Source organism: Pempheris klunzingeri, chromosome 18 (genome assembly GCF_042242105.1).
Source record: "Pempheris klunzingeri isolate RE-2024b chromosome 18, fPemKlu1.hap1, whole genome shotgun sequence".
NCBI lineage: Eukaryota > Metazoa > Chordata > Actinopteri > Acropomatiformes > Pempheridae > Pempheris > Pempheris klunzingeri.
In genome coordinates, this window is record NC_092029.1 from 16,143,206 (window position 1) to 16,159,478 (window position 16,273).

Genomic DNA, 16,273 nt, shown 5'->3' on the forward strand with positions numbered 1-16,273 from the left:
GTCTGCACAGAAAGCTGGAGAGAAATGAAATGAAGAAGTGCGGGCATTGATATCATGGATAAGGGAGAGACAACCTGCAATTACATAATTAATTTGCCCCCTTTAGTATAAATCCAAAGAAACACAACCCATGACTTTAGCATAATGTCATGGCTTGTGTAGATTTCTTTGGATGCCAACAAATGAATGCTTGTTTAATTTTCTATTTTCGAGCAAGTGCTAACAAAACAGATAGTATAAACCCCAGGAACGCTTTTTGCTGCTCTTACTTACTCTTACTATCCTAGAGGTTGGGCTCCCTGTTAGCAACATGCTAACATTAACATTAACACATTCCACTTAAATGTGCTTGCACTTTAAAATGTTTTGAGGCTTGTTTATCAAATTAATTTACCCTGACGTTAAAGAAAAATCTTTGACATCTCAGCTTATCTGTCATTTTCCAGTCTGGTTGTTACCAGCCTGCCAGTGGACCTCCATGTCGACAGAGCTGTATGAATCAAACCTTGTTAGGGGTAAAAGAAATTCAGCTTGAGGTCTTGAGTGAAGACAAATGAACTCAGCTCTCTGTACTCTATACCTATGGCTCTATCAGAGAGCTTGTCCATCTTTCTCCTTCTTTCTCAGTTTTCCACACACAGATGCAGTTATATCACCCAAACTCCCAAGCATTCAGTCATTTACACTCGCATACGCTCACACACACACACACACACACACACACATAAACACACGCCATATGGTCGAATGTCAGACAGCTGCAAGACGTGAAGTAATGTGTTGGGGGATTGTGTTGTAGAAGATGATGATGATGATGATGATGATGATGATGCTGATGATGATGGCCTGTGCTTACAGCAGCAACACTGAACTCCCTCTTTGTGTACACATACAGTATATGTGTGTACATGTGTGTACGTGGGCGCTAAGTGTCAGTGTGCAAGTGGTTATTCTGTACGTGTGTCTGTGTCACTACTGAGCTGATACTGAGCTGTCATATCTGTCAAGCAGACAACAGTTCCTCATGCATATTCATTATTAAGCCTATTTCAGAAGAGCCTTAATGACTTCACAACATTAACAACTCAGGCGAGGTGATGAACCAAAGCATCCCAGCTTTTTTCTTTTCTTTTTTTTTTTTATTCTTATTGAGAATACCCCATCACTGACCGCTGATGACAAATTTATATTACTGTGTGTACTAAATAAATGTGTTGTGTGCTAAAACTGTCAATCTTTAAAGAGGTTTAGGAATAAAGTGGACTTTAAAGTATTCAAGTTCTTTAAATGAAAGTGACCACCAGATGGCAATTACGCGATTCTGCAGGAACTAGAGGTTCTGTTTATTGTTGTAAATATTTTCAATGTAACACTTTAAATGACTAATAACTTCTCACCATGACACATTTTTAAGGGCCTCACACACAGTAAGAGCAGGCGCTGACAAACTTAACAGTAGAACCAAATAATGGGGTGTCATCTAGTGGTCCAATTAGGAAATAACACAAAAGTGTCAGAGAAACTATTTTCTCCCAGCGCAAGAACTTTGGAACAAAGGATGTGCAGAGCATGTGGTGTGATGTGTACTGGAGGAACACAGGAGCATCAATGTGATTACCCTCATGTGATTTGGCATACATCCACAGTATTATGATATCTATCGAAAGGGTTGGATGGCATGACAATAAATAAATCAGTTTTGTCTGATTGCAATTGAGGAATGGCTTACCAGATGATTAGCATGCAGGGGCATCACTCAAAACACCTATCACTTACTACTCCTGTGGCCAAACAACAACAGCTGACAAGAGGCCTGGCTATGCATAAATCTACTAAAGATTGGAAATCATGTTTGAGTAACAGCAATATAATGTACAAAGAGATGTTTATAGATTTCTTCAGCTGATTATAACTCCAGTTAATACATACATGACATGAGACACTGCAACAGTGTTGTAAAGGGAAATTACAACCAGTGGATGTGAGGAGAGCGGTGCCTCTGTTCTACATATACTGTGGTCATGGCCAGCTCTTACAGATTGGTGGGATGATATCAAGTCTTTCTTTAGGAAGTTTGCCATTAATGTATGGAAGCGGAGGATATACAGAATCCACAGCCCCTTGTTTCTGTGTTTTTTCCTTGCATTGTATTTAACATCCTACTCTCCTTGTACCCGAGGAAATTCAGTGCTCATTACTCCAACATAGACCGACAATATGAACTGTATCTCCGTTTCACATCAAGGAACTCCCGAGGCTTAACGCAACCAAGACGACACTGAGCGCTGAGTCATATATCTGCAAGTATTTACTCATAAACATCTGACATCATGTTGCATTTTACATGTTGCATGTAACATATTTCCACAAATACAAGTTGAAGTAGTCTAAAAGAAAGGAAAAAATAGTTCTTGAAAACAACACAGACACATTATGTATCTAGAGCTTAGTCCAGAACATCATTCAGCACAACATACGGCCATTTGACACGGTGCACAATTGTTTTGAGTAGCATTTAGTGTTATTAAGTTGCAAAAAATGTAACCAAAGTTCGTCTTAGTGAGCGTCAATCTGTTAAAGTCTCCAACAGGCAACTCTGGTCAAATGCTTTACTTGTATTATGGTCGTCTGATTATTAACTTCATTGAAGTTACAATAAAGGTGAGGAAAGAGGAGTGGATCGCATGCAAAACTCCCGCTTGTCCCTTGTTAAGTCTGAGGGGGGGAAAAACAAACGGCATCTCCACAGGGCTCTGCACAAAACAGCGAGAAAAGGACAGAATGACCAAGACATTATTATCTTCACAGAGGGGATATTTCAGACCATCTAGAATATTACTGTGGACTCTTTAATACAGCCCTCTAATGGCAACATATTAACTCAATAGTGTATCGTCATGACTCTACCAATCTACAATGCTTTGGAAAACTTGGTATGTACAATGAAATGGGCAGTTATCAAATCCTCTGTAATACAGGACAGTTTCTGTTATAAACAAACAACAAAAAGAAAAGAATCTGCAGTTTTGCTACAGGGAAATGAAATCATTTTGCTCTCAACGTTTCCCTCAATCAGTGACTTATACTGGTGTACTTGACTGCAAATTATCAGAGCGTATGTGTGGTCTTACACAGATGATATTACAAGTTGCAAAACTTCCTGTGTGGCCAACATCTGCATGAAAATAATAAAAAATAATAATAATGATAGAGTGGCTGCATATATTTCTGAATCATGTCATTACATTAAAGGTAGACACTGCAGGTGCAATTGCAAACAAAAAGAAAAAACAGTGAATTTAGCTAAATGTCACACTACACACCTCTCCAGTGTGTGTGTGTGTGTGTGTATACTGTTTTTAAAAAGCAAGTAGCACCCTCTTGTGGTACAATTCTTACATTACATCCAATGCATTCATCGATAGAAAGGCTACAGGTGAGGGAGTGCTAATACCCACATTAACATAAAAGGGGTGGATGAAGGCCAAACAAAAGCACGCAGCCCCATTATCAATATTAGAGACGGCGCTTTGAAAATAATGTGAAGGACAACATTGTGAAAAGTTTCAAGTCAGTGGTGGACAACTCCAAGTCATTCCCTATCGTCTACATCAGGACTCTGTACAAAGTCTGTAAGAAAAGATGATAAAATCTTCATTTCCAGCTCCCCTGGAAGTTTTGTATTTTGCCTTTTCAACTGTATGTCCATTGCTGAATATGTAGAAGATAGGATTTGCTTTTGGTTACATCAAAGAGACACTGAACTGAGCAGGAACTAGTGCTTTAGACAAATGAGCATTCTGTCCCACTGAGATAAACCTTGACATTTGGACCTTCGCTTGGTTGATTCACCACACAATTGGCACTTTGTGGCAAAATGTTTCCACCTTTGCCCTTGAAACTGCTCTCAAATGGCTCATTAGCATTTTCCGGCATTGCTCCGTGACACAGAGGGCCCAGGCTGGCTTCAAAATTGCAGCTCGATGTTCCTCTTTATTTCAACTAACGACAACAGGAGATACATTTTGCCCAGAATGTGCAAAGTGTTTGGTGACAATCCGTTTAAAACTTTAACACCAGCAGCCTTTGCCTTGGTTGCCCGCTGCGCTGTCACAGAGTCCTTCCTCTTCTTCCAGAGCAGCAAGATTAAACTCATCATTCATAGACATCCGGAGAAGATCCAGGTCCTTTTTATTGGCTGCCAGCACCTGTTCAGCCAATCGTGTGAAAGTCTTGGAAGGAAACACAACCACAGGGTAAGAACAGGAGATAAAGATGCAATGCCATTTATCAAGTCATTTCCTCCCATTATGTAATCATGTCTGCACGCGTTGGTTTAATCGTGTCAGTATCCAGATCACCTCACCTCTGTTATATTATGGTTGGTGAAGGCACTTGTCTCAAAGAAGTCCATTCCATAAGCCTTAGCCAGCTGCAAGACAGATAACAGCGACACACTTAACTTTCCTGTGTTGGTCTTTCTAATGTTATGAGCACAGACAACTGACTAATTTTTTCCTTTTACACAGGTGCAGTGCGGTCTGCTGGATGTAGTCATGGCTTCAAGTTTAGCTTTTAATGGAAAATGTGAGTCAACATGAGGCAACGGGAGGTGAAGCATCAGTGAGTCTTTGTCTGAGGTCATTAGAGCTTGTTTATGGGCTTAACACAAATGCCCAACAGAAACTACATCCAAAGTTTCTACACCACCACCCACACTAAGCCCAGAGGTTTCCACTTATTGGTGAACTTGGAGCCAAAGTTTCTACCAGAACCCAGTGTAAGCACTTCTGTAAAAGGAACAGTTATGGGAAATAAACTTATTTGCTTTCTTGTCAAGAGTAAGATAAGAAAACTGATACCACTTTTGTGTACAACTATTATAACGGAGGGAGACAATTAGCCTAGCTTAGCATAATGACTTAAACAATCAGGAGTCAGCAAGCTGATTGCAAACTGAAGTAAACTTTTATTTGTAACTTAAAACAGCAAATGTCATTTTAACATTTGCAAAATAAACAAACCAGATAAAGTTAGTCAATCAGTGAGCTTTAGAGGTGATGGAGGGAGTAATATTGCACTGAACACACAGCAAGAGTAGCTGTTTCCTCCTGCTTCCAGCCTTTATGATAAACTAAGCTAAGCTAAATTAAGCTAAAATAAGCTAAGCTAAGCAAACTGCCTTCAGGCTGCAGCTCCATAATGAATGCAAACATGAAAGTGTATATTAATCTTCTCATCTGACAATAAGAAAGAAAGACATTAATAGTATTTAAGTATTTTTCTTCAATATCACCTCAACAAACAACATTTGATTGAAACCAGCTGCAAGACAAATAACCTGAAAATCTGTAGCCAAGTTTGAAAGACGTGTGAGAGCATTTAAAAGTTACTAGCATCATGATAACATATTTCAGGAATGTATATTCTTAATTTAGACAAACAAAAGGTAAGGTTGTTTTTTTTCCAGTGACTGACCCACCTTGACACCCTGCTCTGTGGCCACCTGCCTCTTGTCCACCTCGTCTGACTTGTTCCCTACAAGGATCTTCTGGACTTTTTCAGGAGCGTACTGTGGGGTTTGTCATGTAAATATAAAGGAGAGAAGGGATATTTACAGATGAGGAAGATGGATGAAAAACAAAATTGAAGAGAGAGAGAGAGAGAGAGGGGCCATCGTATCAGAGGCAGCTGCTGCTTTTTAAACACCAATGAGAATAAACCAAATTATAAGCAATATAAAGAAGCCTGTTTGGAGCATTGGAAAGAAGAAACTCAATGTCACAGTAGATCAGAATGTTATCTGATTATTATCATAAACAGACACGATGAGTTGGCTTTACTGTCAGAGACACAAAGCAGACACAGACCCTAACTGAGCGACCACAAACTGAACCTCAAGCAAAAAAAAGGAAGACAAAAAACATCATGGCAGACATTTCAAAGAGCTCTTGAATCAAAAAGACTCCTGGGAGAGGAAGCCAGGACAGATACTGCTGCCCCTTATGTATCAAAATATATATATATATATATATATATATATATATATATGCTGTATATGATTGAGATTTCAAATGTCAAGACAATCCAGGTGGGAGAAAACACAGGAGCGACAGCGCTCAGGAAATGAGACTTAGATTAAAAGTAAGTGGGATGTGTGCCAAGATCAATAGAGTGTATATTCAGACAGACCCATGGAGGAAATTAGGTCCATCATGACTAGATTAATAGAATGAAATCATCTGGGGAATGACGAGGGGAAGCAGGGCAGATGAGACCACTTTATAAAGACTCAAAGCATGCAGAAAAATGTGACTGCAAGAGGAAAAAATGTCCTCCATGCGATATTTACGACTACACTTTCATAAATACGATGACAGATATTTGAAAATGAAGACGGAGCATAACAAACAGAGCCAAGCAGTGTCTGTCGGGCCAAAGCATTTGGTTTTTATCACACAATGTCAGGCATCTGTTCTTTGTCAACCTGCGGCCACGGCACAGTGACGAGTTTTGCTGGTGTTGCCCTTTTCACGGTGTCGAATCAAACGCCTGTCGATCTTAAAATCCCCAGTGTCTGTGACTCACCTCGTCCACGTCACTGGCCCACTTCATTATGTGTTGGAAGGATCGCTCACTCGTGATATCATACACCAGGAAGATTCCCTGAAGAGACGTGTTCAAAGATTTCAAAATCAGAAGAGAACCGGTGCATTTCAAAGCACTTTAGAGTCATGTTTTAAGAAAAAAAAGTCTTTTCTTCCTCCCTAAAATTTCAAAGTCAATACATTCGGAAACATTAATCTGATTCCTGTAAACAAACCAGACCACCACTTAGGAAGTCAGCGGCCTCTAGCGAGCCACTAACTGGATGAGAAATTTGCTGAATTGTTTTATGGCACAAAACAGAAACAGAGATGCTTTTCTTCCATTGCCAGTTGCTGTTTATATGGACAATTCGATTTCAGCCAGTTTAACCTCTTCAGCAGCTCAAAGCAAAGACGGAATTCATACACAACAATGTCAACAATGGTGGTGGTTGTGTGCTACTCACATCCTCCTGAGACATGTTACACTGATGTTTAAAAGCTGCTGCACGCAGCAACTTTGATACACTCGATGCCTTTAAAAGCACTTAAATGGTGCCGCAAGTGGTGCCGAGCATGAGGCATGAATTATTCTCGTAGCAGCAACAAATTTAATTTCAGAATTGAATTTGGTTCATTTGTTGTAGGACTCTGTAGTAATAATATTACGTTTATATGAGGAGAAACATTTGCAGCAGCAGAGTCAGAAGGGTAGATCTACCTGTGCTCGTCTGTAGTACTGCTTAGTGATGGTCTGGTATCTTTCTTGGCCTGCAGTGTCCCTGCAAAGACAACAAGCATATATGAACATGAGCATACACAGATATGCATGTGAGATGTTATAGGACAGCAGGACCAGCATAAAACCATGTATCTCTAAAAACACATGACAGAAATATCTCAACAGCTATTGGATGGACTGCTGCCAGATATGCTGAAGATGTTCGAGGTTCCTAGAAATTAAGTCCAGTTACTGTGATCATCCACTATTTTTTAATCCAGCACTGCCATCAGGACAAATTTTAAATGTGTCCAATGCTTTGCTTTGTGACCAAATACCTGGGAGAAGTGAAGGCATTCCCATCAGCCAACAGCCGTACTGACAGCTGTGGTTAGAGCCAATGTTAGCATTCTAAGTTTAGGAAACGATCATTTAATTGCAAACATATTGAGTCTAAAACTACTTAGTTCGAACAATATGCAAGTTTGTCATTGCATAAACTCCAAAATTCCCTGAAAAAATAAAGAGGACTTGGCCTCAGTATTGTCAGTGGTAGCTACAGCCCTGAACATGAGTAATTATATATAGCATGTTTCCAAACTAATAATATTCCCTCTAGCAGAACTGCTGTGTAATATCAAATAATTTTGTTAATCTCGTGCACAAAAGCCTCCCACATGGTGCCCCACGCCACTACCTTACCATATCTGTATCCGCACTTTGATACCATCTATTACTAGTGTCTTCATTTTGAAGTCGACTCCTGCAATAGAGAAAAGATAAGGTTAGGAAATACAATATTACTTTCACACAGAAGCTCGAAGTGCATTGGATAATCCTCCAAACCTGTGAGTGCTGCGCTCATGCTAGATACTCCCAGTGTTCTCAGAGGCGTTTGCACTTTCCACTCAATAAATGACTGAAATCAATTAACCCAGCATGTCTTTAACAGACAGAAGTTCACCAGCGGCTGCTGCAGCTTTGTAACATCATAGGGGGCATTAACGCAACCAGAGCCGCATCATCCCTGTATAATCAGCCTGTTAGGAGATTGGCCTAATGATCCAGCGAGGCCAGTGCTTCACTGGGCTGGTTCACTTCTCTGCATCGATCACATGGGAGGTGAAAGACGGGAGAAGGGCAGAACGATGGCTGAGCGCTGCAAAATACCACAGAGGAAGGGATGAGAGAAAAGAAGCAGAGCCGACATGGAGGGGGAGCTCATGCTTCAGTGATCTCTGATCTATTTTGGACAACTGAGTGTGAGATTTGTCATAGAAAGAAAATCACAGTCAGGACCAATTTTTTATTTCTATTTTTATTTCTATTAAGACTGATGAGTGCTGCGATGCTGCGGTTGGTTACCATGACGGAGGTCACGAAGCACACATTTTTCTCAAGGCATTAAACAAACAGCATGTTTTTTTCAGTATTTAAAAACTTTTAACTCTTTAATTACACGTTTTTCTAAACTTTATGGCCCTTTGTTGTGGACTAAAAGTTATTTCAAGTCTTCTCTATACGCCAAATGTGAAATTCTGGTAGAAGATGCTCAGTCCCTTTTCATCGCAATCAAATTCTAACATATTTGTTCTTTGATCTAAAGAATATGAGAATAAAAACTCCTCTTTATTCCACATCACTGAGGATCATAGATGGACTGCTGCAGACTGGCTGGGCACAGAGTTTAGACAGCCTATCTATATCTACAGCATGAAGACAATTCTCAAGTTCTGGTGTAGTTGTCAACCAACAGCAGCACTTTCAACGCTACAGTTTGACACCTGCACCTTGTCATTCCATTCCTTCATTCCTTCATTCCTGTCCATACCTGTACATTTCCGAACCAAGTGTAAATATCCCATAGTGTAAATATTTATTTCTAATATCCCATAGTGTAAATATGTATTTCATCACAGCCATATATTTATATTTATATTTATTTTTTGCTATTGCTATTTTTTCTTCTACTATTGCTGCTATTGCTATTTTTTCTTCTACTATTGCTTCGTTTCACTCTCCCTGTTCAATTGTTGCTGCTGTAACATGAAAATTTCCCCCTATGGGGCATCAAATAAAGAAAAAAGTCACAAAAAAAAAGTCTAAAAGTCAAACAACACTGCTCAGCCTTTATCGTGGCAGTGATTTCCTGTTGGTAAGAAGGGGGCCTTTTACATTTCTTTGCCCAGGGGTCTGTTGTATCATTAGCCATAATCCTTGTCCTCAATGGTAGCTGTGGCCCTGTTACTAATGCACGACTGATACTACTAGCAATGATAATAAATAATATCAATAATAAACATATTCATGTACATCTTACATGTATGAAATGCCTAAGTGGGAGAATCAGCTTTTGTCCATTTAAATACATCAATTTAACAATGAACTCACATTATTCATATTATCCTGTCTCTTTTCTCCATGACTGTCTCCTCTGACTAATGCATTCAAGGATACAAAAAGCAAACTCACAGCCTTCTATAGACCTGACTAATCCCTAGGAAATCAATTAACAGCTCATCCCAATTAACCTGACACTCAGCACCCATGCGTCACAGCCGGCATCAGGCTCAGGGAAAGACCTCCTGAGTGCAATCGATTCGCTGCCAGTCATCTGTGGTTTTAATGGCTGCATTTCTGCAAGGTTAGTATTCCGAGAGGACTGACATAAGGAAACAGCTGACAGATATACTAAAGCTGGACTGGCTGATTTCAGACTGCGTGTTTGTTAAAAACAAGCCGGAGTGACGTGAGGACTCCGCAGAGGCTGGAGCTCACTGACTGACTCGGCAGTGGGAGGCCTCATTTAAGTCGTGAGGCGGCATTTGCCTTTGACCGGAGTGCATTCAGACCAAGACGAAGTGAAAGGTCAGCATAACAATCAGCGGCTTGCCTTGCCCGAGGCTCGAGAAGAGGGGAGATAATGAAAAAGAGGCCGTCTTTCTTGCGTCATTGTCCAGCTGTATTAGCGCTGCATTAAGCTCCAGTCAGGAGTCATCCATGCAAACAGCAACAACAACAGCAACGAAAGCAAAATGCTTAAACAGGCTGATGGATTCTCCAGCTGTACGGCGGGTGTCTACAGCAAATCTGTAAGCTAGAAAACACATCAAGATGGCTACGCAGAAAAAGTCATATGAGAATGACAAAAGATCTGCAGCAAGTCTCTCAAACAAAAGTACAATTTCAGTTATTTGTACAAAAAAAAAAAAGGATGTTTCAACACACACTGTCTGCATCCTTTACAGAACCAAACAATGAATGACCCAATGCACAAAACACGTCTGATAATCAAAAATTCGTCTGGAGGTTTCCCACTTGCTGCACACTTGCTCAATCTGCATGAGAGGTTCCTGTAAGAGGATAGATTACAGGTACGTGCATGTGATGTTCAAGGCAGGAGCGAGCTTCAGTACTATGGTGCCCCTGTATGGAGTCAGCTAGAAAGGTCAGCAAGGGCAGAAAATACCCAGCAGGTTTTATAATGTAAACTGAAATCCAGTGCACTGGACTGTTTTAATTGAATTATTGTTTTTATTGTTGGTTTATTCTGTATGTACACACAACTCCAGAGTGGATTATCTGAGTGAGCTGAATTGAACTGGACTGTGTCTATTTAACTTGTGACTATACTTTTGCTGCAAACCAAACCTGATGCCCAGCACTGTCTGCTGTAGAAATGGCTGAATAAATAAGCTCTTATATTTTGAAAAATGTCACATCCTAAAGATCAGAAAGAACACCTTGAAGGAAAAAATTCTATCCCACAGACTTCCCTCCTCTCTTTAGAGGGGACTGTGACAAGCACAACGTGCGAAGACAGACAGCACCAGCAGTTAATCTAACATGGCAGCATTTCACAATGAGCAGTGTGAGAGCCATGTAAAAACTAATGGGTACACAAGCGAAATTGACTTGACTAATTAACAGGACGGCTGTATTCGGCTATGCAAGACGGATTAGGCGGTGACACGTGTCAGTGTGTGGTAGGTAATGGCGACAGGCTCGCTAATGGACGGATGGATGGATGGATGGACACAAATTCACTGGGGAAAGGGTCTGTCATCCACGGTTATCATTACTAGCAGAAGACAGAGAACAATTGTCAGCTGCTGTGGTCTTTAGGGCACGGCAGGACTGGGGGTAAACATTTATTATTTCAAAATTATGAACTTGTGTCAGTCTGTAATGAACAATTTAGCTTTGAATTGGTCCACTGTGTGAAATCAAACATGTATGATGACAGACTATTTCGCATTTCTATTTAGATAAGGACAAAGCCATGGCCCAAATCTCCAAATAAAGTTTACAAATTATCAGAGACATTACAAATAATAAGAAACTGCTGTAGAGAAAAGCCAAACATATATTGTATATGTCTGAGATGATTTAAGAAATAAGACAGGGAGCACTGAAAACTATAATTACTCCATACTCCGATTACGTTTCAGCTGTAAAAGGTCCCGTTCAGTAGAATTAATCAAATAACTAATTTAAAGCATCCTTATTAAACGTATTCATCAAAGTCTGGTCTTGGGGAGCACCCGTGGCTTTGTAGAAAAACATTCCATAAAGACTTTTGTGGGGTTACATCTGTTTTATACAGTCTATGGACCCAAAGTTGCATTATGGGTAATGTACGCACCAGGTTTTGACCAGGATGAAGAACGCAGTGAACAAAAGAGAGGATATCCCTGGCTCTGCTGCATCAATTTATATTTAAAAAGAATTTTTAAAAAAACTGTGCAAAATGAGTCCAATGATGTCGTATGAGTTTATAGGAGACATTTTCAACTCCCAAATATTCACATTGGTGCCAATCTAAAATCTCCAGGTGTGGTCAGGCTATAGTCTACAGTCTTGTACTGTATAATGCCCATACGGTAGTGCTGTTTATGGTCTGCACCTTCACCACGAGGCCTGTAGAGTGTCCCCTTCAAGCAACCTTTTAAGTTATTGTTATATCGTGCCACTAACACACTATAGACACAATTACAGAATCCTTAGCAGAGATGGAAGATCACACCTTTTCCCACTAGACATCCAGGCAGAAGTCAAGGCCCTGACAATGCCATTGATTTCCTTGAAAAGCTCTTCATGAGATTACAACCCTCTGCGGTGGCTGTGACCCAGCGCCCGGCCCTTCAGACTAATGAGCTCGTCAAGCAGCGGTGGGCTGAGCGTACGACCAGGCCGTGACCATAACACCACCACTGGGATCACCGCCGTGAGGACAGCTGCTTATTGAGCTATGATACAGGCCAGGGCCGGGCTCGTACTTCATAGGCGCTGTGACAGCCGGGGGCTCCGATGAGTCAGAGTGACGAGACTGTCGAGGTAACGGTGAGGAAGATTAAACCCGGCAGTGTGACTAAATACCACTACTATATCATCTCTACAGCTGCTCTTTGCCACAGAAATGCGCTCTCTCAGGCCCAGATGAACATCTTATGAGGAGCAGAGTGGCCTGTTAAAATATAATGTGATTCCTGGATGAGTGAGAGTGGATTAGTCCTTCAGGAAAGATCAGAATTCATGCTGCTCCATGGATTTTGGACTAGTTTGATTTTCATTGACGTCGAAGGAAACTGTAGACTCAAAGTTGGAGCTGTTATTTGATAGTAAGCTGTAACCAGGGAATAAAGTCATATCCTTTGTCGGGCCTATTGCCAGGTGTTCTCTTCATTGGTATCTAGTAGCATTTATTGTCAAAAAGCCTTGATGGATCAAATCAAAGACCAAAATCTGGAATGCAGGTCATGTTGTGTGGTTTCATCTCCGTTTCTTTTGTGTGAGAAAATCTTTGACTGTGTGAACACGAACCCCGAATTCCTTTGAGCTTCTCGAGGATTACAGCAATAATGTGCAAAACTGCAAAAGTAAGAATTTGCTGTATTTCACGTAGTCTATTCACTGCGTCATCATGCATTTTTGTTTGGCCCCTTAGATCCACTTAAGCAAAAACTGAGAGCTGATGACTTATGGAGCTACCCAGGAGGGGGGCATGGGAGAGATTTCATATCCCTCTGTCACCATGAAGGTTAGGAAATTATTTATTGATCCCCTGCAGGAGAGCACTGGTGGTGGTCAGTCTTGATCTCTCTCTCGCTCTCTTTAGACTTTGTTGGGCTTGTTCTCTCTGAGAGGAGGAGTTCGAACCATCGCAGGACCATGAAAGACCCCCCAGCACGGCGTGTAGACACAGTCTGCTACCCATGACTATTCAGTCCAACATAAATATCTGGACTCCACTGATAAAACAGACCGATTTCTAAGCATCCCGCTGTGGTTGGATGCTTGCAACAAAAGCACAAAGAGGTCACTGCATGGGAGACAAGCTGAACCTTTCTTGTATGAGACATCAGGAAGGCTTGCAATGTCCAAGACAGACACGGCTCGACAGGGAGGAAGTTTCCTGTCGAGCGATATAGGCGCACGACTCAAAATAGCATACTGCAGTCTTTGTAAGTGCATGAGTATATATGGTTGGAGCCGTTGGATCAACAAAAGTAAATGTGAGCCTCGTGTTGCGGCTGTGGGGTCTGTGGGAGCCATAAAGGCTTTGACTTGATCAGAAAAGGTTTGATGCAAACGTACCAGTGGTCAAAAACTGCTAATAAATCAAGTTAAAATGAACAATCAATGATGCAGTTGTATTCTGTCAGATCTTTTCTGTCTGCCTCACCACCAGTTTCACGCTTTCTTGTCAAGACCTTATTCACATTCTCTATATTTTCACATAAAAAAAGAGTCAGCTCTCCGTCACAACCAGCTGGATCATCGTCAGTAGGTAGCCGCTACCTCAAAGAATCGGAGCTCACAGGGAGAAAATATCTCTACCGACATGCACACGCTAACGACAGCCCGGTTGCCACAGAGGAAAAGATAAGAGAGCCCACCGCAGCGCAGCATCTGAACAAAGAACACTGCTTCCTGTACATCCTCATTTCTCTCGCCTCAAAGTGAAGCAGGATAACGCGGCTGTCACGCTCTGCACTCTGCATCCTAACTATGGAGGTAGGAACACTGCACAGCTCATGTAACTATGAGGAAAGAGGCCGATTCTGTCACAGTCTGTGTCTCCGTCCCTCCCCTCCAACCACATTCCCTGTTCCCCCCCGTTTCCACCTTCCATCCACCCACCAGGTGCCCTCGGACTTGCTGTCCTTTCCCCCATCACCTGACCGCCCCACCCTTCTGCACACCTGCCCCCTCATCCCGCCATCCTAATCTATTAATACATCATCTGGGACCTCAAACCTTCTACCTTTGAACTAGGATTCTTTTGGACTTCCTGTCTGCCCCTTTTGGATTCGTTTGATCGGATGGACAGCCTTCCCTTGCTTGCCTCATTATTCTGTAAACTGGTAACTTAATCCGGTCAATAAATCAATCAGTAAACTGCGTCGTCCTCATCTGTACGTGGGTCATATTCCTGATGCCCCACCCGCACCAGCTGTGACAGATTCAACTTTGCTGAGTCAACAGTCATCTTCGGGGACGTGGCAAATCCACGTCCAAAGCTACAAAGAGCCGCTGCTAGTTTGCTTTATATTCTCTGAATTAAAAGAAGAAGGGGTTGTTTTTTTTCTCTTGTTGAGTGATTTATCATTAAGCCACCAGAAAACAGTAAAGAAAACTGTCTGAACCCAAGCTGACACCTTCTTCAACTGTTGTTTTTTTTTTTTTTGTACAACCAACAGTCAAAACCACAAAGACCTCTGGACATGACAGGTGTCCTTGTGTTAATTCTGCTAACTTATAAAATACTGAAATAAAACTATTATTCATTTTGATCAGAAGCCTGGAGCCATCTGCCAGCAACTGGGGGTCCTAAGAGCCCAGTTTGTGGGTGACACTGGTGTCTGATGAAGAACTCAACCTGTTACTAAACATAAAAGTCTGCCTTTGCTGTTATTTTGTGTGGCACTATGAGAGCCAAGCGTGATAGTTAGTAAACTCATCTGCATGGCTGCAAAGTGTTGGATCTTCCCCCTCAGGGCTTCCCCCAACCAATGCAAACACTGCGATTTCACACTTAACACTGCCTTCGTTGCACTTGCACACACTTGAATAAATAAATCACAACATCGCCCTTTTTTCTTTTTTTTTTTTTTTTTTCAAATCCACGAGGGAATCTAATTTGTGGGATTTGAATAGAAAATCCAAATGCTCACAAAGAGACGGTGATGCGCAAATGACATCAACAGCAAACGCTGGAAGACGGTGCAAATGAATGGGAACGCTCATCAATGCAAGTGATGAATAATAACAGTGAGGGAAGAACTCCTGGCGGCAGTCTTACCGATGGTGGAGATGTGAGACGGGTGAAATTCGTTGTCCGTGAATCTGCATAGCAAACATGTTTTCCCAACCCCAGAATCTCCGAGAAGCAGGAGTCGGAAGAGCACATCGTACTGCTTGGCCATAGTGTTGGATGTTGTGTTGAAATCAAAAAGCCCCAGTCAGCTAACTCAGCGATGGACGACCGATCCCTCCCCGCCTGCATCCCATGTCTGCTCAAAAGGTCAGCATGAGGCTCTGGCTACGCCGCTTTTTCCTCACTGGTGCTGATGAGGCTCGGTGGGGAACAAAACAGGGATGCTCCAGCTTCCCAGGCTGCCTCCAGCTTCCAGTGGGCGCGGTGGACCATCGTCAAGGGGGAGCCGATGAGAGGAGGAGGATTCCGGTGATGCTTTTTCAACATAAAAGCCCTCGGTGCAGGAGAACGTGATTTTACTGTGGCACAAAAAGCCCAGTGTTTTTCTAGCTAAGCATGATTGTTATTTCCTCTCCAATGTATCTCCATGATATCATTACTGTCGTGAAAAGAGCAAACCTGGGAACTTTTTGCTGTGTGCAGAGATTTTGATGTTGAAATCATGCACATGTCCATATCTTCTGTGTGCATGTTTTATTTGCATCTGCAAGTTGAATGTACGTCTATTATTACAGTGTCTACCAG

At 41.7% G+C, this 16,273-nt stretch overlaps 1 protein-coding gene across 1 annotated transcript; it reads right to left on the reverse strand.

Moving 5' to 3' along the window:
* Window positions 1-4,070: 4,070 nt before the first annotated feature.
* rab15 (RAB15, member RAS oncogene family) lies at window positions 4,071-15,737 on the reverse strand. Its single transcript, XM_070849752.1, has 7 exons — window positions 15,614-15,737; window positions 8,011-8,071; window positions 7,309-7,369; window positions 6,589-6,666; window positions 5,483-5,572; window positions 4,367-4,432; window positions 4,071-4,232 (listed from the first exon to the last, which is right to left on the reverse strand). Exons 1-7 carry the CDS (start codon window positions 15,735-15,737, stop codon window positions 4,071-4,073), a joined length of 642 nt encoding a protein of 213 aa, XP_070705853.1.
* Window positions 15,738-16,273: the final 536 nt, after the last annotated feature.